The sequence below is a fragment of the Antrostomus carolinensis genome, unplaced genomic scaffold (assembly GCF_000700745.2).
Source record: "Antrostomus carolinensis isolate BGI_N321 unplaced genomic scaffold, ASM70074v2 scaffold13696, whole genome shotgun sequence".
NCBI classification, from domain to species: domain Eukaryota; kingdom Metazoa; phylum Chordata; class Aves; order Caprimulgiformes; family Caprimulgidae; genus Antrostomus; species Antrostomus carolinensis.
In genome coordinates, this window is record NW_010321298.1 from 1,355 (window position 1) to 24,646 (window position 23,292).

The window sequence follows — 23,292 nt, forward strand, 5'->3', positions numbered from 1 at the left end:
TAACACTTTCCTTCCAGTCCACTCTGTCATTTGCTATCTTGGTGTTTGACAATCAATTTTTTGACAATCAATTTTTTGCTCTCATCCTTGTTGCCATTCCTGAAATTTCCGAAATGCTCCATAAAACTGGCTCATTGGTTTATTCTGTCAGGCTGTAGAGCAAGTGGTGGGTTTTCCTCTCTGCACTTTACCTATGGGTTATTAGTTATGCATTTAAAAGGAAGCTTTTATTCCACCTACTGGATTATGCCTGTGTGAATGAAATAGTCCATGATAATCATCTTTATAATCTCTTCTTAATTAGAAAGATAAAAATAAGTGGACAGAATAATGGTATGTTAAAGAACTGAACATTAGTGGAATAGTGATGAAGAGAAGAAATCCTTCCTCTGACTCATGTATCTGAAAAAGACTCATGTTTTATTGTTTTCTGTTCTGTTTTTTTAGAATTTATTTGCTTTGATTTAGAATCAAAATACCCTAGAATAAAGGGTATAAAATAAAAACACTAGCACCATGCAGGTCAGGTATTCTGCTCACTGGTCACATTCAAAAATGTTAATTAAAAGTGTCCAACTTGATACTCCACAGGGGATAAAGTTTCCAGAAAGTCAGATGCTCAAAATCATTAGCTGCTTAAAAGTGTTGCATGTTGTTTCTAGATGTTATTTGCTTGCCTTTTTATGAGTTTTGCTTCCTGCTGTCAGCACTCCAGCACTCGCCCTCTGTTTCTCCTGAAAGTCAGACCAGACACTGAGTTTGTGTACGTGTTTTGCAAGGGATTATCTGAGAAACGCAGTAACTCGTGTACTCTGTTGTTGCAGGCAAGTGGACTAATGTCTAGATCGCATGCAAATGTTTGGATTTCTTTCCTAATGCTGAAATTGCACAACAGAGAAAACCTGTAGGTTATACTGCCTAATGAACAATGTCATGCTCAGCATTACTAATGGCTGGGGAAAAAAAAGAACTGTTCCTATGCCTTAAATATATGCATGAGATCTAGAATTAGCAGCAGTCTTCAGAAGTGGATGTTGGTTTGGAGATCTGTTTGAAGATAAGTCTTTCAGTGCAGTGAAGGAAGAAAAGACATTAATATGGACAAGGAAAGACTTCCTTGTTCTCTTTGAAATCATGTCAGCAATCACCCCTAACCTTTTTGCAGTGCCAGTAGGGAAACTAGAAGGGATTTTCAAACCAGCTTGAGACAGCCTGAGAGCCAATGATTGAATCTACTTTCACTGCAAATATAGCTTCTGTTTATGAGGTTAAATAGTACACTTTATTGGGAATTTTGGATTGCTTCTCCATCAGCTAATACGTAATCTAAAATGAGTTGATGTAACTGGAGTGTGACAGTGCTGCTTCTGATGGTGTTGCAGATGTGGAAGGCTACTGCAGGCCACACCATTTCTGTCAGTCAGGATGACGGAGCCGATGACTGGGAGACGGATCCTGATTTTGTGGTATGGTTTTTGAATTTTATCGACTCAGCAGAAGTGTGTTATGTCACACATTAAAAGAGTTATTCTTCAGGGTGGGGGGCCATCTATCAGCAAAATAAACTGCAAGGAGCATGTTCTTGGAAGGAGGGAGACTCAGGGGTTTGTGCTTGTGAGCATTTAACAGAACTACCTTGTCTTGGTTGGGGACAGCAGGGAAGTCTGTACGAAAGAGATTTGTGTCAAGAGGCAGCAGCTTCTTGGGGCTGAATGTGTGCTCCGTGTGTTTCAGTGGTGGACAAAGCACAGGGCTGACAGCAGAAGAGAAGTGATGGTTTTCTAACTCTTCTCATCTCGCTGACAGCTGAAGGCTTTTGCTGTCAACTCTAAACTGCAGATAAGTAGTAATCTCTTTGGGTTTTTTAACTCTTTTTTTATGTGTGTCCTTTGCAGAATGATGTCAGTGAGAAAGAACAGCGCTGGGGAGCTAAAACTGTGAAAGGATCCGGCCATCAAGAGCACATCAAGTAAAGCAGCTCAGATTTATTAATAGTCCCAATCCCAGGCGATTTAATCAAGTCATGTTCTCGGTTACTTGTATCTTCATAATTAAAACAAGAGTCTCTGTAGAAGACTGATTATTTGCCAGATTGCTGTTGTTTCAAATGTGTCGGTATCTTCGGATCAGAAATTAAGATCACAACTATGGTGTAGGGACTTTCAAATCTTTCTTCGTAACTGGAAATATTATTTTTCCTGCCTCTTTGTGTCTGGAAAGTTTCTTTGCTCTGTTTTGGTGCAAGAGCAAATAGTGCTAGGGGAGAAGTTTGTGTTGGGTGATCTGAGCATCTTCAGTTTGGTACTTTAATGATACATATAGTTCCTTAATTTTTAGGCTTTGTTTAGAAAACTGCTACCAAACTATATAAAAATTCTGTCAAAGTAACATTTTTTTTATTTCTGTCAGAAAAAGCAAATGAATGCATCACGGAGGGCTGTGTGAGACAGAAATGGATCCGTCTTCTTAATCTCGTACTCCTTACAAGAAGACTTAACTTTAAAGCAGTTTTAGGAAATCTCTGATTGTGATATTCATTGTGATTTTGTTTGTGTATTTCTGGGGCATCAACCCTCGGGGTATAAAGCTAAGAATAAATGTCATCAGTGTTGCAGATACAGAGGGACTGAACTATGCTGTTTACTTCAGGGCTGGGTTTTTCTTTGCCCTATTTGGAGTGCAGTGGGGACGCCTGCTGGCTAAATTATGGCTGAGGAAGCTTTAAACTCAGGTGGGAAGTGTTTTAAGGGACAGAGTGCCATCCTGGTTTGTCCTTCTTGTATGTAGATGTTCAATTCCTGCATATTGCAAGGGAATGCTTGAAGGAAGAGGAGGTGCATGTCTCCTTGCAGCCTTATTTTGTGTTACAGTTGTGCTCAAAATGCTCAGTTAGAATTAGAGTCCTGTTACCATAGGGACTGTATGATAAGAGATGATCCCTATTCTGAAAAATTGCCATCTAAATAAAGTGTTGGAAAGAACTTAAATTAGGATATGAGAAGAAAATGTTTCTCATGCATATAAATTCTAGGTAATTGGTTGTTCAAATAGCAAAATACCCTTCCATGTTAGTTGTAAAATGCTTTCATTTTGGTTTTTGGTTTGGGTTTTTTTTTAGATGGTATTTTGCAGTGGAATAAATTCTGTTTTTCTCAGAATATGATGAAGTAGTTTGTACACTGAAAAAATGGGAAGGGCTTGAAAAATACAAATTGTCCAACTTTTAATTAAGATTATATTTCTATAATCTTTTTCTTTTGCATCTTTTTGAAGTTACCTTCTGAAACTTTTTAGTAAAACTTGTTCCTTAATTATCTGTCTTTAAAGTATTCATCAGCTGAGAGAGAATGTATTCCAAGAACACCAGAACCTCAAAGAGAAGGAGCTTGAAACAGGACCAAAAGCTTCCCATGGCTATGGAGGGAAATTTGGCGTTGAACAAGATCGCATGGATAAAGTAAGTATGAGTGCTTCCCTAGGGTGATATTCGAAGCCTTGCCTTGCCTGCAGCCAGCACAACTATATGTGTGAGTTAAGCTCATTGAAGGTGCAAAGTTGTTTCAGGGTTTGGAGATGTAGAAGTTGAGCTCGTGGCATAAACTATGTACAGTGGTGGCTCATTTTGAGGGCAGAAGCATCACTCTTACAGTGCTCTGACAGGAACACTTGTAACTGCTATTACCCAAACCTGTCAGCCATCGTGCTCTGTTCCCTAATTAGATCAAGATGCTTCTACAGAAAGAACTGAACTAAAGCACTTGAAGCATCAGGAACAGGTATTTCAGGTGGCAAATTAGGAATCTGTGAATGATGAGGAGAAGCTCTGGGATGTGTGATGGCCCCACATGTTTTTGTTTGATGCCTACTCTGTCTTTAGAGCAAAGACATCTTTAGGTGTCTTTAGAACATCTCTGCTTGCTTATGTCCTGGGTGGATTTCCCTGGAGTCAAGATTCTTTTCTTCACAGATGTCTGTGGCTCTGTGTTGGTGTCCTAGTGTTAAAGCTTGGCTCACCTGAAGTAAATGTTACTGCAGTCTTGCCAATAGTACAGGTTTTTGTTGCATTTGGGACAAAACCTTGATGCTGACTTAAAATAGTTCCATCATTCTATATGCCAGACCTCCATAACTGATTTTAAATGGAGTAGAATATTGTGCTGAGGAATTATGGGGGCAACTTACCCTGAAATACAGGTTTCCAAGAAAAATCTTTTCCTGTCTTTTTTTTAAAAGGAGTATGTTGTAATGCTTGGTATTTGATGAAATGCAGAAAGTTATGGTACCACATGAAGAGAACAACATATTTAAACATTACCTGCCTGAATTAGTATAACAAAAAAGGGATCATGTAAAACCACATAAAACCTAGAATTTTCAGAGCTTCGTGTCTTCCACAAATGTAATAGGTAACAAGAAGAAGAAGAAAGGGAGGTGGGAGTCTTTTCTGTCACATTTAACAGTTACTCTACTATAGAACACCTGCAAAATGAACAAGAGTATGACTGTTTCAGTCAGAAAAAGAAAGGATCTTTTATATTGCTTGCAAGTTGGTATCCTCTTATGTTATGTAGCACCCCTCAAGGTGCTAGGCTCTAGCATCCATTCCAGGATCTAGAAGGGTGTCTTAGCACTAGATTAATGTAACACTAGCAAATGCTATCTGGATATATTTTCAAGTGTGTAATTACATATCCTTGTGTCTGACCTGAAGCCCGTCACAGTGCAATGTAACTGTGCCTTGGCTTGCTGTGTTGCTGTGTTCAGCTCGAGTTCCAGGGACAGGCTCAAACGGGAGACTGTGGGACTGGGATACCTGTGGCACCACATCTCTGTCTTGATGTGGATGAACCACTTCTTCTTGTGATGCCATTTTGCAAGAGAGGAAAAAGCATAGAGAGAAGATGCCTAATTTTGATTTATGCAGAAGGTTAGGGTGCCTCCCTAAAAGAATGTCAATTTAAAACCTAACTGTAGTTGTGTTTGGTTGCAATCTAATACCACCTAAAACAGATCTGTAGCTATGTGCCTAAATACAAGGCTCTCAATTTTATCTGGAACTAATCCTTATTTTATATCCTGCGTGAACACCATCCCGTCTGTATCTTTCTTGTTTTCATTCCTGTGGTTTTGAAGGAAAAATACAGAGAGTGAAACAGTTTTCATAAAATACAATCATTGCTGTCAGACTCTTTCTTGGCACTACCCTTGCCTAGGCTGTGTTAGTAGCATGGTGACAGTCTTGTAAAGACTTCTCAAGTGAGTAGCAGTTTCCAGGGGAGTTGATTTCAAAAACAGTGCTCCATGTTTGCAATGAAATTTACCCTTAGGTTACTTAGTCTCAGTGTTTTCTTCTGCATGCAGAACTGTATAGAACTGCTGCCTGGTTTTGAACTTTCCAATTTCTTTTAGTCAGCTGTTGGACATGAATATCAATCCAAGCTTTCTAAGCACTGTTCCCAAGTGGATTCGGTGAAAGGGTTTGGTGGGAAGTTTGGAGTACAAACCGATCGAGTTGACCAGGTAAGCAATTTCATCTCATACTGCAGCTACTCAGTGTAGTTGAGTTTATAATTTTGTACCTACAGGTGAAAAATTCTTACAAATTAAAATGCTGGTGTGGTCTGCTCTTCCTGCTGTAGTTGAAGTTCAGCAGTAAGCTAAAACTGACTGTTATGGAGATAAATTTATGTTTAAAGCAAAACATAAAAAAGCCCTTATGGGAAATGGAAGTGAATTGAAAAGAAAACTGAAAAGAGATGTTAAAACGTGCCTTTGAGCCAGACTATGTTCTTTGATGAGAATAAGATCAGTGTGAATGCTACAGAAGGAGAAGGGATTTGGGGACAGTTTGTCTTGTATCGCAACATGAGCTACTGGGCAGCATAATTGGAGCCCTGTTCCAAGGCTGTAACAACCCCTGCATGGAAATGCTGAATTCCTGTTGTACTGAATTGCTGAACCTGGCAGGACTAGAGTATATTGCTAGTACAATTTGCTTTGGCAAGGGATGACAGAAACCTTTGCCATGAATACATGTAGTAAATTGTCATGTAAATGAATATGGCCTATAAGTTAAGTAGGTATTTATGCTCCCAATTAAGAAGGTCAGAGCAGTATGGAAAGACACAGGAGCTTCCTGTGCTGTTTGTCTGCTGAAGTGCACGTATTTTTCTACTAATATTGAACTGTTTGTCACACAAGCAATTTTATTTCTCTTCCAGTCAGCTGTTGGGTTTGAATATCAGGGGAAAACTGAAAAGCACGCCTCCCAGAAAGGTAAAGTGGTGAAGTGGTCACCTCTGCAGATACACATTTTTTATAAACCATAGATTAGATCTTTATTGTTTTACTGTTTGTAAAGGTCTTCATTTAGTAAAGCCTCCACATAGCGTTCTCAATGAAACAAATGTTCAGGGATCTGGGTGGAAGGAAAGATGAAAAAATGAATTTCAAAGCAATTTCATGAGTTGTTGAGGTTTTAAGACAAGGAAATAGTATGTTATTGTGAGTCTTCTTTTAGAAGTGAGGTTCAAGGACATTTTAGAAAGACTGGGAGTTGTTCTTTGCTGTGTTGCACCCTGTTGGAAATAGGGAGTAGATTTAAGAGGAACCATCATAAACCATAGGACTGTTGCCCATCTTATTTTCTGTGTTTAAAATTAAACTTAATTTTTTTGTGATAGAGAGTGAAGTTCTGAAATAACTTTTTTTTTTTCCCCTCTCAATTGCTAAGATATGATTGTTAATTTCATTTTTATTGTGCTTTACTCTCAATGCAGACTACTCAAGTGGTTTTGGTGGAAAATACGGAGTACAGGCTGACAGAGTGGACAAGAGTGCAGTGGGCTTTGATTACCAGGGTAAAACTGAGAAACACGAGTCACAGAAGGGTGAGTAAACACACGTGTTGGTGGGTTCGTACTCTCTCGTAGGCATTCCTGACCGGCAGTGTTATAAAATACTAATATTTTACATCTGTTGCACTCCTAACCCGCTCAAAGCTAACACTGAGTAAAAGTTATGTCGCTGAAAACTTTGACTTCTCAAGAAGAAACCTAAAACTTGGGTTCTGACTGGTTTTAAGTGTTGATCCAACTGCTGCTACTTTGGAAGCAGGACACGTAGGCTTGTCTGGAGGTTTTTTGCAACTCCTTTTGAAAAGCTGTAGATGAAAGTACTGAGACTGTAAGCAGTTTAACCACAACAGAGGAGTGTTTCTGAAAGAATCAGCTGTTTGTAGATTAAAACATTTATCAGAGTTAGTAGTGTTTAGAGTTAATATTGTGTTGTTAATCAGGTTTTCAGGCGTATCTGATTAAAAAATCAACCATTTTATTGAAAAAATTTTGACATTTTTGCCATCTGTTTTCTGGTTATCTCAAAGAAATGTTTACACTCTAGAAATGCTAAAAAGAAAAAGGAGGTGTTTGTTTAAAAGCATCCAGGCTGTTGCTGACATGGTTTTTGAAGTTCACTTTGCTATTAAGTGTCTTAATAATTTTGTCAAGGAGCAGAATTGCTGATCACCCAGCAGTTGAACTACATCTGATGCTATTTTATTTTCCATCCTGAGAGATTGTATTCTGAAGAATTTGTTACCTCAGTGTCTGGAATCAAGATTTACTGGGGATGTCAGTGGTTTTTTTAATATGTAATGTGATGTTAGCAGGTCTGATTATCACAATTTTTCAAGGTAATATTTTGTTACTGCACGCTTACAAACAAAACTCTTCACTCTTATCTCTAGATTATTCCAAGGGCTTCGGTGGTAAATATGGTGTTGACAAGGACAAAGTGGACAAAAGCGCTGTTGGCTTTGAATATCAAGGCAAAACGGAAAAACATGAATCACAGAAAGGTTTTTATTCTCTTATTTAAAAATACTTGTTCAAATCAATCAGCCTTTTAAACCTGGGAAAAAATATTTTGTTGGGATTTTTTTTTTGTGGTAAATGTGTGTTTGCCCTTTGTGAATGCAGATTTTTGTTTCCCTTAAATGAAAAGGAAGGTGTTGTAAACTGTCCTTGAGTTTCACAATTTGATTTCCAAGGGACCTGATGTCTGTATGGATGTTATTGAAATAAATGTGGGATTGCACAGCTCTGTGTTAATCAGAGGCAGTATCATGCCCTTAGTTACTGAAATATATATGCTGGGCATATATACAGTGTGGGTATTATATGGCTTTAGGTGGAAAGTGCATCAGATTCTTCAAATCTCAGAATATCATGAAGTCTGTATGCTGTAATCTTCACTGGATTTGTGGTGCTTCCTCGCACTGTGGTCCTAGAATTAGTGAGTGGGTGTCCTTTCCCTCTGTTGAGGTATTGTAGCAGGGGGAAAAAGAGTGAAAGATAGTATCATTAATGACAGGGCAGCTTATCCCATAACATGTTACTGTGTTTTTATTAAATTCTGTTCACAGTCATACACTGCAGTAATGTTTTCTTAAACTTCATGTGTACAGATTACGTAAAGGGGTTTGGAGGCAAGTTTGGAGTGCAGACAGACAGACAAGACAAATGTGCACTTGGCTGGGATCACCAGGAGAAAGTGCAGCTGCACGAATCCCAGAAAGGTATATCTGTTGACAGTTCTCTGCTGTTCTTTCTCACTTCCCTCGTTTTGACTTTTCCCTGTGTGAATCCTCTTCCCCTGGTATCTTTGGCCCCAGCCTTACAGTTGCTGACATGAGTCTCCTTTTTCTGTGTTTGAATGGTTGCTGTGTATTGGTTGTACTGGTGGCTGCAAAGCAGGTTTAACACATCTGCTACCCAGTCCCTGAAAGTTCAGACTTGGTGATGAGTTCTCACTGGAGAAGCTTTATGAGTCTGTGGGTAGCCTGGATTATTTTTTTTTCCTTTTTCAGTTGAGTGATGCAAACCACAAATGAGTGATTTCTTTGTACTTTCCACAAATAATCTCCCTTTTCTGATTTTTGTTATGTATACCCCCAGTTTCATGCAGGGGAAATCTAATAGCTAATGCTATCCTTTCTCATTGCCTGTGAGGTTCCTGTTCCTGTGAAATACTGGTACTCAGAAGAAAAGTTGCAGAATAACAATTGTTTCCCAGCCCTCTGCCTCTCACCACTCTTAACTTAAAAAATTGTTATTTTTTTATAATTAAAGAAATTAAAAATGATCCTCAGAATATTGTTCTGTTGGATGCTCCAGCAGATTTGTTGTGAGAGGATTACCTGAAGCCTTTTTTTTTTCCTGGATGCTCCAGCAGATTTGTTGTGAGAGAATTACCTGAAGCCCCCTTTTTTTTTTCCCCCTTCATTTTCTACCACATATTAAAATGGTTGTTTTGAGGCAGCAATAGGGCATGGTCATAGCTCTTAGCTGAGAGCTTTTTTTCCTCAAGCTGAGCAGAAGCAGGAATATTCCTTCTTCCTTTAAACAATGCTTTCTAGGAATATCTGGAGGATAGTCTCTGTGGACCCTATTGTAACACCTCTTTAAAAGTCACATCTCTAGTGTACAAATGTTAACTGCACTGATGAAGGAAGCTCATTTTATTCTCTTGTATCCTTTTGTAAGTTGTTTTGTTTTGGTGAATGTACTATGTGAGTTTGTGTTCATAATGTTGATCAAATGCAAGTGCATTATGCAGTATGTATGAAAAATGTTGAGAGGTGCTTTTTTCTGTGACTTCAGAATGGTGTTATGTCTGATAAATCACGTTGACCTCTTCTTAATCTCAAGTAGAAACTTCTTTTGAATTATTCGTACAAAAGTGTATTGAGATTATTTTTTTTTTTCACCATCCAAAATGATTGGTAATTGAGAAATACTGCAAAAAAATTACTTTTGAGTGTCTCTGACTAAACTTCTTTATTTTCCTCTCTTCATTTTAATTTATTACATGTGGCTTTTTCAGACTATAAGAGTGGTTTCGGAGGGAAATTTGGTGTACAGACAGAAAGGCAGGACCCATCTGCTGTGGGGTTTGATTACAAGGAGAAACTAGCCAAGCATGAATCTCAACAAGGCACCGTTTTCACTTGTTACTTTCTTTACAGTGCAGCCACTTCTCACACAGTCTTAAATAGTTGTCTGAATAGATGGATGCTAGTAATGTGCAGACACTTTCTTGCGCTTCTATTCCTACATGATCTAGCAATGTTCTTCCATTTTATCCCTAAAATGTTACACGAAGCAGGCCTGTATTCAGGAAACAGATATCCAATGTTTAGTTAACAGCTCTACATTATGCATTTAGTTAATAGCTATACCTACAGTGTGATAATAACAACATTGTTATTAGTATGATGTTAATGACGTCGTGCTTACCAGTTTTAGAGTCTAAATGTGAAGTTTTGCCTGGATAAATTGGTGGAAAAATATTCGGATAAGGACCATGCATGTAACCATTAACAAGCAATGGGTTATGGAAAGATCATTTTAAAATTATTGTAGTCTTTAAAAGAAGAAGTAGGGAATGTTTGTGGTTCTTGGGTGAGCAAATACTGTTATAATGCTCTCTTTATTCATTGTGAAATAGTTGGGGTACAAACCATGAATTCCTGGTTTTCCGTTATCTTAAAGTGAGAAGTCTGGATCAGGAAAATGTAAGTGTAGTATATTTATTCTGGCTGAAAATACATACAAAGCTGAAGAAAATGAGGTTGTTCATTCTGATAGTCAATATTTTTCTGTGCTACAGTGACACAAATTGAAACTTTAGAGCATCAGGTGTGCCTTAGTAGAGCCCAAATACAAACATTAACGTAGCTGGATACAGGACCCAAGTAGTTTTGGGGCTGAGAGGAGAAGGAGTAATTGTAATTACATTCCAGGGATGTATAGGAAAGCCTGTCCATCTACAGAGTCTAAGGGCATGTTCCTGCAGCTCACTGCCACCAGAAAGAGGTGTTTCTCCAGCCACACACTCTTGCTGCCTCTGTTGTGCTGGCTCTGGTGCTCGTCAGACGTTTCTCTGAGTACAACTCACTAGAAAGAGCAGAATTAACAAAGTCAGCTTCAGGAGAGAGTAAGAGCGTGTAGCTCAGGGGTGGCATGGAATAGCATGGCCACCCCATCTCTGTGGTGGTGAGTTGTTGCAGGCTTGTGCTGTCTTGTGGAATTGCCCCTTTCCATATGTAGAGCAAGAATTACTACCAATGGCTGGTGTTCATCAGTTGAGTATCGCAACTAAATCCACTGGAATGAGAAATCTGTTATATCTTCCTGCCATTCATAGAATTTACCAAGTTAAAGAAAAAAAAACCACACCTCTGTGGTCACCGAAGACTGGATATCGCTCCTTTGAGCAAAAGCAAAATGGCTTAGGTTATATGATTACTGCAGAGGGCTAAGAATTGGTGCTGTGAAAGGCTGTGTTACAGAAGTGATGCATTTAAAGGGCTCATCCCTTATTCCTTGCTTGATACCTTATCAGTCCTCAGCTTAATGTTTACTCAAAGAATGCATGTGGCCCACAATCTGTCATCTGCTGGTGTACCTGAAGGCTCTTGCAGTTATGTATCCTTTCTGCATCAAAAAAAAACCCAGTTGCATTTTCTTTGGCGGCTGTCGCTGTGTCTCTGCATGCAGCTGAAATGGCTATTTGCACTTGAAATGGCTGTTTGCATTTGGCAGAAAGATGGGAGGGGACAACAAACTCCCTACTGTAACCTTTTTATCCTGCTTTTAGATTATTCAAAAGGATTTGGTGGGAAGTATGGTGTACAGAAAGATCGGATGGATAAGGTGAGTTGCTTACAAGAGCCATGACTGAAATAATCTGTAAGATACAAAATAGTCTGTTTAGAGCTTTTTATTTCTGGGTACTTCTCCAGTCTTAACAGTAGAGTGCTGCACTTTTCTAAATCTTTAAAAAGCCAGTTCATATACATATAAATGTGTGTACATGTGTAGTGTGTATATATATATATATATTTAAGTAGGGAAAATTGAAGCATGGAAATGAAAGAATAGCAAAATTTATACAAAAGAATGAGAAAATCCATTAATTCCACAATTTCAGTCCTGTCTTCTAACAACTGGCTAATGCTGTATATGTTGAGGATCTCTTTTTAGTGGACTGCTTAAAATGTGTCTGGTATCTCCCAACTTTGCCCACTTTGATTATCAGGGACCTTCTCTTTCGGGAGACTTTATTTTAGTATTCTGTAACAGTGAAAGCTGATGCCCTCTTTCTACCCCTCTCCATTTTTAAATTTAAAAAGCTAGATGAGAAATTCTTCACTGAGATTTATCTACTGAATAAATTTACTCTCAGCTTTATGTAGGACATTTTTGAAAGTGAGAAATAGAGGAGTTTGAAAGTCTATAGGATTTTTTTATTTGTGGCTTCAAGTCTCAAGACTATTCATTTAAAAAAACCCCCTCATCTTTTGAATACTATTCTCAAAATACTCCCTCTGTTTTAACAATATCTGCTTCTTTAAGGGAGCTAGATGCTTTTACCTTGGTAGAAATCCTGTACAATATGGATTAGAATAGCAACAGCTACACAATAAATGTTTAGGACATTGCCTCATTTTTAGTTCTGATGAGTCATCTGTTCATAAACAACAATTAAATTAAATAGGGTGTTAATGTGTTTAAACTTGTCCCAGAATATTAATTCTAATGTAGTTTGACTTACAGAAAGGATTATTCCATTTGTCAAATTTTGATTCTTCCTGATTTTGTTGTGGTGCTCTGAAAAAAGCTATCGGGGCAGTATCACATTAAAGACTCACAGATTGAAGCTGTCTGAATGCCTACGTGAATTTGTGGGTTTTAAATGTACTTTTTTTTTTCTCCTTACTGGTAGAATGCAGCAACTTTTGAAGATATTGAGAAACCAGCATCAACTTATCAGAAGACCAAGCCAATAGAAGCTGGTAAGGTGTTGGCCCCAAATCCATTCTTTGGAAAATGTTCAAAAACCCAGGATATTATTGTTGACGTAGTAGTGCTGAGTAGGAATCATCTAGAGGGACCTCAACTGCTCTCTCCCTCCTCTCTTTAGAGGTTTGGTTGTTTTTTTTTTTCCTTGAGCTTCTTCAAAGTTGAGGAAGGGAGAATAAAAAGTGTCGGAGTGGAGAATAGACTGAGTAGGGGAACGGAGTGGTGGAGACTGTACTGTGAAGGAGAGGAGGGTGAAGTATTACAGAGGTTTTTATGTAGGAGAAAGGTGGTGCAGAAGAGGTTTGTACTTGGAAGGGGAGAGGGAGAGAGACAGAAGAACTTTCCTGAATGGGAGCTCAGAGAGCAGAAAAGCAGAAACATGTTTAATCCTAGCAGAAATCTGTACCAAAAACTCATTCCAGAGTACCTTTATACAGAACCTTAAACAATAACATTTAAATTTAATTTTTTTAAATGTTACAGTTGCTAATAAAACAAGCAGCATCCGAGCTAACTTTGAAAACTTAGCCAAGGAAAAAGAGCAGGAAGACCGAAGGAAGGCAGAAGCCGAGAGAGCACAAAGAATGGCCAGGGAGAAACAAGAACAGGAGGAGGCTCGAAGGAAGCTGGAGGTCAGTAAGATTCTCATCCCATTTGAGCAGTGTGTCTCATCTGTTTCAATGCAATGTTTGGAGAAAAGAAAATCTTTTAAGAAAAGATACTTTCCTTCTTTCCAGCTAGGCTTTAAAGTTCTTCATGTGTTTGCCTGTGTTTGAACCTGTGCTTTACCTGTTTGCAACTCCAGCCATCTGTCAGCGTGCACGATGTATATATCAGATATCAGACAGGGTGATAGGGTAACACCCAACAGTATATAATTTTTTTATTTAGCCTATCCTAAAATATGTATGCTAGTCTTGATCACTAATCTTTGCAGCCTGCCCTTTTCCTACTGTGCTTCTGCCTTCTGGTAATACCAGATTCCCTTGGGCAGGGAGGAGCTCATAAGGGGAGAGACGTGTGGTCCCTGATAGTTGATAATGCTGTTTTTTTGGAATCAGTATTGTGGAAGATGAAGGTGGTGCCACCCATTGGTATAGCACACACCCATGAGATGAGAGGAAATAACCTTCCAAATGTTAACTGAATCTTAGTTTGGGAATTAAGAAAATGAATTTAGCACTGACATGGTTAAAAGCTTCATGATTTTTATGTTATTCATAAGCAAAAGAATTCCAGGAAATGTTTAGTCAGAAATGACATCTTATCTGCTTTATAGAATTTGCATATTTGTTGAAACTCTGCTGCTGAGATGGAAGGACTGGTGTGTTAATAGTAACTTGTCCTTCCTGTCCTATTTGTTTGCTTTGTTACACAATGCCTGAGGTGCCTTATCATCAGTACTCCTGAGGGCCTGCTGCTGCAGCTGTGTAACCAACCTTTCATGCAAGCTGCTGTAGCAGTGCCTGTCCAGAGCCTCTGTGGCAGTTTCCCTTGGGCTCCTGTGCTGTTATTCTAATTTAATGGCCTCATACTTGTAAATCCTGATATTATGGCAGGAAGTGGGAAGCAGTTGATGCTGGCATAAGAATACTCCCTCTTTTTCCCCTTCTCCTTCACTTCTCGCTTTACATATATATAGAAGACTAAGTATAGGACACAAAAGGAGATAGTTTTTAAAAATCTGAATAAATGCTACTTAGCCATACACATGCACTGAGACTTAACAGCCAACCAGTATGCAACACTGATGCCGAAATAGCATGCTCCAACTAGGGCTGATAGTCCCAAGCAGGAATAACCAGTAAGCAGACTGAGCAGGTCCTGATGAGAAGTACATAGTACTCAAGGAGATGCACAGGAAAAATCGACATCCTCCTCCTCTTCATCATTGCTACACTGAAGAGACCCTCCCAGAGGAGAATGCTTGTCTGGGACCCTCGTTAACTGCTCTTCCTGGCTGGCTCTGGGGGAGTTTTCATATTGCTTTCTTTCTTCTCTCTCTCCTCTTCTGTTTTTATTTTCTGCCAGAAGTATCTTTCATTGTTAGAGCCAATGTATGCCACCAGCTGCAGAACCCACTAATAAATCTTGCACATGAACTTGTCTCAACATCCTCTGTGAGACATCTGGAATCCAGGGAAGACTGTCAGATGGTTTCTCAGATCTGTTCCATCCTTTGCCTAACAACAAACAGGGCAGACCCAACGACTGGTTTCTCAGATGTGGTAGATACTTCTCCTTAGCAGGATGCTGCTACAGGATGTCAGATTGTGGTGTTCATCCCATTCCATCAGTACAGTTTAATTCATCACAAGTTTAGACTTGGTGTAAATAATTTGTTTTACAAGTATGAAAATCTACATGCATGCTAGGCTTATGGTAACCTAGCTCTGATCTTCCTGAACTAAGGAAAATATACTGCAGTGAAACTGGACGTTACTTCACATTAACTAAGCTAGTGTAAACCGACACGGCTGCTAGCACAGACACTCTCGAGCCACTTTATTCCTTCTGCCAGTGAAACACCTAGTTAACCCAAATCAGTTCCCCTGCCTGGTTCATGGGTTGGCTTCTCCACTCTGCTGCTCACAGCTGCGCAGCCAGCGCTGCCTCTGAAATCGCTCTGTAGCTTTGCTGTGCTGAAACCGCGTGGCTGATGTATCCCATGTACAGTTTGAATTCTGAAAACCGCTAACTTCCTTCTGAGTTCTGTTTTAAATTTGGGAAATTCTAGCTTTATAGGATGAATCAAGTCTTTCCATCTAAAGTGATTGCTGCCTTTATTTTTTTTCTTTTTTCTTTCAGCTCATTACCTCTTTTGCCTTATGGCTTCAAGATGTACACTGCATATATTTGCAAGATGAATGCAGATTCAGCTTTGTGTATTAGTGATGTCTTCCAATGCTGCCTTTCATCCCTGTGTACTTTTGGACTTTTATTACCTTCCCCCAACCACTATTTGGCTTTTTTTACTGTCCTGGAGAAAAACATGTTACACCTTTAACACAGTATCTGCCACAGTATCTAACACAGTATCTGTCACTCTCTGAAAGCTGGGAGAGAAAGAGATAAAGAGCTGAAATTGAGAATTGAGTCTTTTCTATTTTATAAGATCAGACAGCCTGCTCCAAGGGGCCACTCTTAGTCAACTTGAACTGCTCTGTGTCATTCTCAGTGTTGGCACCAGCCTCTGGCACTGAGCCACACAGAGAAAAGTTGAACTTTTGCCTTGAGGAGAGTCACTTGGTTCCTCTCTCCTCAGAGCAGTAAAGCTGGAATACTTCCAGTCTGTACAGTTGCTCTGGGAGCTCTTCTGATGAGAAAAGTTGAATGCTTCAGCACTTGCTCGCTCAGAGCCACAGCAAAATGCTATCAGCATGTGTCACCACCTTCTTCTGGTGTAGCCTTTCAGCTGGTAGCCCCATAGCTCCTCTAGCTATTGCCAGGCTGTCTCTGTTCCTGAACTACTGTCCACTGTTCCCAGCATGTTGCAGTGTGTTTAAGCTTATGCATCGCCAGTATCTAGGTCTGGCATCTGGTGGTTTCCCTGACATTGAAGGGAAATGATGTCACTGCACCACGGTTGCATTTTCACAAGGAGCAGCAGCTATGTGCCAGTGCTCTGGAGATCTGGTCCATTTGGAGGACTGAGCTTTCCTGCTTTGCTTGTGAGTGATGACAGTATAATATGGTTTAGGAGAGATCCTCTGTTCCCTCGAGGCAGCAGTTGCCCTAAGTGATAGGTGTGAGGAGAACAGGACTCTGAAGTTCACATGTCAGTCCTTCAGCTCTGATAGATGAGCTGTCTTGCAGTCCTCAGTGAGAAGTAGGAAATCTGCTGGGGTGGCCGTGTGAGTTTTTTTGAAAGGTCACACAGGTGACACAGAAAGTATTGATGCTTCTTTTTGAGAGAAGGTTTGTGTCCAGGCTTGATCTTGGGTACCACCCTGAGTTTGGCCAAGTGAACTGGTGCATGCTTCTCTCCAGGTGCCTCTGCTGCCAAGCACCCTGCATGGGGTAAGGCAGGGCAACATGCTGTTGGCCCTCATTGTCCCTGTGCATTTTGGTACTGGCCACCTTTGTCTTTCAGTGACTTCTTCACTTTTCTCAGTCTCACCTCTGTAACAGTTTTGCTCATCTCAATCTTGAAACAATCCACTTTATGCTACGCATGTTGAATGGTTCTCCATTAGACTATTCCTGTTCCCACCCAGTTGGAGCTATTTTTTTTTAACCAGTAAGGAGGAGATGACTGGTCATAAGTATCTTGCCAAAGTAGGCAGGCTTTCTGCTTCGCATTCCCATGGTCTACCTCCCCTTCTGTTGCATGGGTTTGTAGTCTGGGCTGAGTGGGGGAAGAAGATCAGCTTCTCCATTAGCTATGTTGTCATTCATTTTGGCTGATCATATGCTCCTCAGTAAGATCTGTGGATGGAGGGTGGTGAATTTAGGCTTCTGTTACCCATTTCGGCTTTTAATTGAAGTTTCCTCCTGCTGAGGAAACAATTCTCCAGAAGGGTTTAAATGTAACACAGGTTCTCATGAGTCATTGAACTGTTATGTCTTTCTTTCCCCCCCGCCCCTTTCTGTTTCAGAAATTTCTTTCTTTCTTTCCTGATATTTTTGCTGTAAGTGTGGGTTAAATTCAAGCCGTTATGCTTGATTTTTTCTTGAGCTTCATCAAAGATTCTGTTGCCTGGACACATTTGAATTTTTTTTCCAAAGCTGGTATTTAAATTTTACCAGAACCAAATGATTAATGTTCTTCCGGACTGAACATCTCCATGGTTAATTGTGTGATTCTGCAGACAGTGAGGGAGGGAGGATGAGATGAGGGGGAAACTGAAATGGCAGTGGCTGCACTGCCCCTCACTCACAAGCTGAGCATGAAAGGGGTGGGATGTAACCAGGCCATCCACAGGTACTTTAAAGGGTGGGGATGTACTTTGACTTAAGTGAACTTTATTTCTTGAAGTGAACTTCCTTGCACAGACAGAAAGCTCTCTCACTTTAACAAAGTATGTGGGCATATGTACTCCCACAATGGGAATGTACATATGGGCTGCATTCCTGACCCTGTTTACTGGTAATCCTTTTTCTGGTTTGCTTTTCACGTATGTCACATAGTCAAATGGTGTTCAGGGAGCTCTAATTGCTGGTTTGAGTCGATGGGTGCCTCATGATTTAGCTGGCCTCTACTACCTTGGAGAACAAGGCAGGGTGCTCTTTCACATGGAGCGTTTCACTCTGGAAGAAGGGACCCTACAATGTAAATGTTTTATGGCAGTTATGCTGTGGCTATCCTAAACAGTAGTCTGGATTGCAGAAACTCATTTCCTAGGACAAATGATTTAAATTGTTGCCACGTTTGACATTGTTAATGGGTTGATACTACTTAATTTGTCCCCAAACTTAGATTTGACTTCTAATAAACACTTTGCTAGTGCTTTTTTTTTTTTTTTATCTGTAGCACAGGAGTTAAAAGTGGGGGAGGACTGTTTGCATCAGGACAGATTTTTTCCAGAAAGCACAGCACTAAGCTTTGAATTGTCTTCAAAGCTGACTTTGTTCTCAAGACACACTTTGCTTTCTTTGTTAGATGTATTTTTTTTTGAGCTGTGACAAACAAAGGAAAGGAAGAATTTTTTTGTAAGAGTCCTATCACTTCATCTCTGGACTACAATTTCTCCTTCAGGATCCTTTGGAAGTTATGACTTGATGGGCCTAAACAACGGACTGCACAGTCTCCCATAATGTGTATTCTCTCTTCTTTTTTACAATAAACTTTGTCCCCACAGTTTTCTTTTTCCTTATGGGAAAGAGAGGCAAAATGAAATAGCTAGCTTACAGGTTTGATTGGGGTTTTTTAAATCATGCAAGCAATGTAGCATTTCCTGCACTATGGTATCCTGGCTTCCTAATGGGTGACTTTCTAATGGTGATTGTGGATTTGCCCTCTGAGTCACAGGTGGAATGGCACAGCATGAAATGTTGGAGTCCCAGAACACTTGATTTAGATCCATGTTCCTTTGTGTCACAGAATACAAAAGCAATACTGCTTTTAATTCTGCCACGTGTAACTTTTCTGAATGTTTGAATCCCCTCATTGTCAGTATATAGGACTTAATTTTGTTTGAGCTATTCAGTCTTTTGCTTTGGCAGGTGTTTTGCAGACCTGCAAGAGCTTGCAGGATCATTTCTCATCAAAGATACCAGTTGTATAATTAGAACATGCAGGCTTAAAGTTCTCTAAACTTAAGCTAAAATGGGACATGAGGCCCAGAAGCTAATGAACATAATGGATATATTGAACACAGAAACCCTGCAGCTCCTGTGGAAACGTGCCAGAGAACATTGGGTACTCTGTTTTTAAACACATATATGCATACATACTGTGCAGTTTTTGTTTCGTCACTTTTTTTCTCGTCTGCTTTGCTGTGTTTTTGAGGCTTTACTGTACAGCCAGTCTCAACCTTCAGGCAGGTCTAATGATCCAGGCAGTCCTGTCCTCTTCTGTTCCCTGCTCACATTAGTTTATTAGAATATGCTGTCTGTCTCTCTTATTGGAGGGTTGTTTCTTACTCACTGTTATGACCTCGGTGGTTGAACTGCAATGAAGTTTTTCTTTCTTTTCAATTTAGGAACAAGCTAAAGCCAAAAAACAAACTCCACCGCCATCTCCTACCACGCAGCCAGCTGAGCAGAAGGCACCGTCAAGCCCAGTCTACGAGGTTTGTTAGAATCACTTCCAGTACCTGGTTTTTGATCCTAAGCATAGGAACCTTTTTACTAAATCCTGATGAACCTCACCTGTATTTCTGCAGGATGCAGTTTCCTATGAAGCAAAGTCTGCCTACAAGAACACCAGTGCAACATATTCAGCTGTGCACGAGCCAGAGTCCGGCTACAAAGCTGCAGAGTCGGACTACCAAGAAGCAGTGAGTCAGCGAGAGGCAGAATATGAACCAGAGACTGTTTATGAAGTGGCAGGGGCAGGAGACCATTACCAAGCAGGTAGAGTGTTTGTTGCTGATGTGAAACCCTTTAAGATAAAGATTATTTCCTTGGGCAATGACTTAATGAATAGTTGTGCTGATAGTGCACTGTCCTAGTTTTCTGAAATCTTAGTCTGATGAGACTTCTTAGATTCTCCACCAGCAAAGTTTAATTAGGAAATTAAACTATGGCTAGAGCAAGGTTGAAATTACTTAACTTTTGTGAGATGATATTGGAATAATTACAGTGCTCTCTAGAGTATCAGTTCAAAAAGAAATGTAGGGGTAACTGTTTCCACCCTGTGTAATGCAGCTCAACTTGAGAAGAAAGCACAGAGATGGAGATTAAATGGCTGTTGAGCCAGTGCTGGCCTACCAAGCAAAAAATCCTGTCAGCAGTTCTTGGACTTTGAAATTGATGTGGTGTGTTTTGTGCCTGTGAGGGAGTGGAGTAAGGATGTCTGAAATTAATGAAACTGGAAGGGTACAGTTCTTTTGAATTCCTGTTTTTCTCACCTCTTCTGGTTACTAAATGAGAGGTGAAGAATAAACCTCCTTGCTCTGGTCTGAAAACCTGGAAATTTTAAACAGGCCCCTTCCTCCTCCCTCAACATGCACCCTTAACAAGGGCTTAAATAACCTCTCACACGCTGATCTTGGGCTCAGTTGATCTGTCACATTTTATAAAAGCTTTACAAGGCTGATCATTTTTATTTAATGCTGTCTTAAATGCCAGCTTGTGAACACTGCCTTTCAGACTTACATTGTGTGTTTTAGGGAAAAAAATCCGTTTCAGAAAGTACATCAACACTGCTATAAACTTGCATAGGTTGTTCCCTGCTTCCTGTGTGGGTTAGCAGTAGAATTAAAGGAGGAGCATGGAAAAGAACTTGGGGTGATAGGTAGTGTGCTTCATGCTTTTAATTTGTTTCTTCTCTCTCTCTTTAGAAGAAAATGCTTATGATGAATATGAAAATGAACTTGGAATTACAGCCATAGCCCTTTATGATTATCAAGCTGGTAAGCAAAACTTTTGTTTTTAACCTTGCCTTTGAAAACTCTGTTCTGCACAGATCAGTCTGGATTTTTCCTTTGCCTTTCATCTTGTAGTAATAGATGAAATGAAGATGTGAAGAATTAGCAGTGATTTAGCAATAGCATTGAGACACTTTTGAAAACTACTAGCCACTGTTTCTGGAAGTGGTGGGAGTTTTCAAAACCTTTTTTAACCAAGTGTTAACACTCTTGTTTAAACCCTTGCTGGTCATAGGTGTTTAAAATCTTGACTGGTTAATTCCAAGGAGGGATTAAAGTAAAGCGGTTCTCAGTGCGTGAGGTAGCAATTGTTGCTCTGAGTTAGAAGTGCACCAGGTAAGAACTGACTGCCTTATCACTCCAGAGGATGAGAACACTCCAGAGGATGAGAAAGCATCTGGGCACTGCCCAGCACCCTGTTTCAGATGCCCAGATGGGAGAGAGGAAGGTGCTGTGTCTGTGTTTTTAGCGATGGTGGGTTGGTAGGTGAGGGTGTGGTGTGAGCTGCTGCCGTGCACATACTGAGCCTCTTCAACTCTCTCTCCAGCGGGTGATGACGAGATTTCCTTTGACCCAGATGACATCATCACAAACATAGAAATGATTGATGACGGCTGGTGGAGGGGTGTCTGCAAAGGCCGATACGGGTTGTTCCCTGCAAACTATGTGGAGCTGAGACAATAAGGACTATTGTCTACTGGTTATGCCTTAATTCCCCAGTCAATAAATCTGACTTAATACACTACAAATCATGATGCTTTTCTGAGGATGGAGGGGTATATACATATTGCTTTTATATTTAATACTTTGCTGATGCTTTTTAAAATGTTTATGCCACAGAAATCGCTAATATATTGTAACTACTATGTTCTTCACTAAGGCTCTTAAAATTATTTTCATGCATTTGGAAACGTTTCTTCTCTGCCAAATTAGCAATTGTCATAAAAAGCCTTTTCAAGGACAATTAGCTGTCTGTCGTAATATTGCATGTTTTACTCATAAGTGAGCAGATTACTTAGTGTTTAAGTCTAGTTAGTCTTCCACTAACTATGTTCAGCTGAGAAAAATCACAGCTATGCAGGTTATTTGCATTTCCACTGAGCAGGAGTGGGGAGGTGCATCATTTTTTTCTTTTCCAGATAATGTGTGAAAAAGCAAAGAGAGTGCTTGAAAATTGCAGCTAGTGGCAGTTAATCAAATACTGTCCTGTATTTATGGAATATTAATGTTATGAAGGAAACAGTCTGGTTACTTTTTCCTTCTCTTTTAAAGTGAAGTTCCTTGGCTCTTGCATTGATTTTTTTTTTTCTTTCCCCCCATGATCCTGCTCTTCCTGTCCTTGTTACCCCAGAAGAGGGCTACAAACACTCTAGCACTGATTGTCCCAAATTTCTTTACATTTTGGGTTTGTTTCACCCTCCTCTTTCCCAGGAAAACTTGGAAAAGTTTCTATACACGTGTTGAGTCACTCAGCGAGATGAGGGGAAACTGGCATCCCAATCTGTGTGACTACCTGCTTTAAACAGGAGGGAAAAGGCAGGAAGCAGTTGCAGTTGTGTTCTGTGTGCAATGCATCCTTTGTTTGTACAAGGAATGGCCTGCTGTGCGGTAATGACATTTTATGTAACCATATTTGAGTCAAGGAATGTTAATACAATGAATTAGATTTAAAACCCATATAAATAATCTCATTTTTTTTTTAAACCATACAAGAGACAACTATACTTTCTGTATTTTCAACAGAAACTGCCAGTAACATTCTACTAAACAAAATTAAACCTGTTCTTTGCCAAAACTGAAATTCTTGTTGTTCTAGAAAGCTGACTTCACTGCAGATTTAGGGTCCCTACCAAAGATAGCAAGTTGCATCTAATAGTGCACATGTTCGATGTATGTACTGTCTGTTTCCACCTTCTGAGCAAAACAGGAATGGCAGAACTGGTGTAGTAGCTAAGAAAGAATGCAAGGAATTCTGATAAACTGTAAATTTGGAGCAACAGAATATAGAAGACCTGTATAAAATGGTAAAAAGTATAATGTATTTAGGAAGAAGGCATCATGTTGAACCAATTCTTGGATGGTTGGGACAATCCTTAATGAATGTCTTATGTGTGTCATGATTATATATTTTTTTTCCTTTCCATGGTCTCATTTCTGTGTTGTATTTGCATTACAAGGGTTGGGTTTTATATGCAGTTTATTTTATCCAATTTTGCATAGAACACCTCATAGGGATATGATTTTTGTAAATTAAATATTCAATAAACTTTTTGAACCATTTGCATGGAATATTCTGTATTTTTAAATTACTTTTGTCAGTCTGTTACAGAGAGTTCATCTTGTCTCAAGCTTCTCTGGGACCAGCTTGCATACAAGGAATCATACTTCCTACG

At 39.7% G+C, this 23,292-nt stretch overlaps 1 protein-coding gene across 1 annotated transcript; it reads left to right on the plus strand.

Moving 5' to 3' along the window:
* Positions 1–1,358: 1,358 nt before the first annotated feature.
* On the plus strand, positions 1,359–22,009 carry CTTN (cortactin). The gene is made up of 16 exons (XM_010169885.2): positions 1,359–1,466; positions 1,896–1,969; positions 3,328–3,457; positions 5,410–5,520; positions 6,222–6,276; positions 6,780–6,890; positions 7,748–7,858; positions 8,468–8,578; positions 9,886–9,996; positions 11,662–11,717; positions 12,790–12,859; positions 13,350–13,498; positions 19,511–19,600; positions 19,694–19,883; positions 20,813–20,884; positions 21,447–22,009. Exons 1-16 carry the CDS (start codon positions 1,371–1,373, stop codon positions 21,581–21,583), a joined length of 1,674 nt encoding a protein of 557 aa, XP_010168187.1. The 5' UTR covers positions 1,359–1,370; the 3' UTR covers positions 21,584–22,009.
* The last annotated feature ends 1,283 nt before the right edge of the window (positions 22,010–23,292 follow it).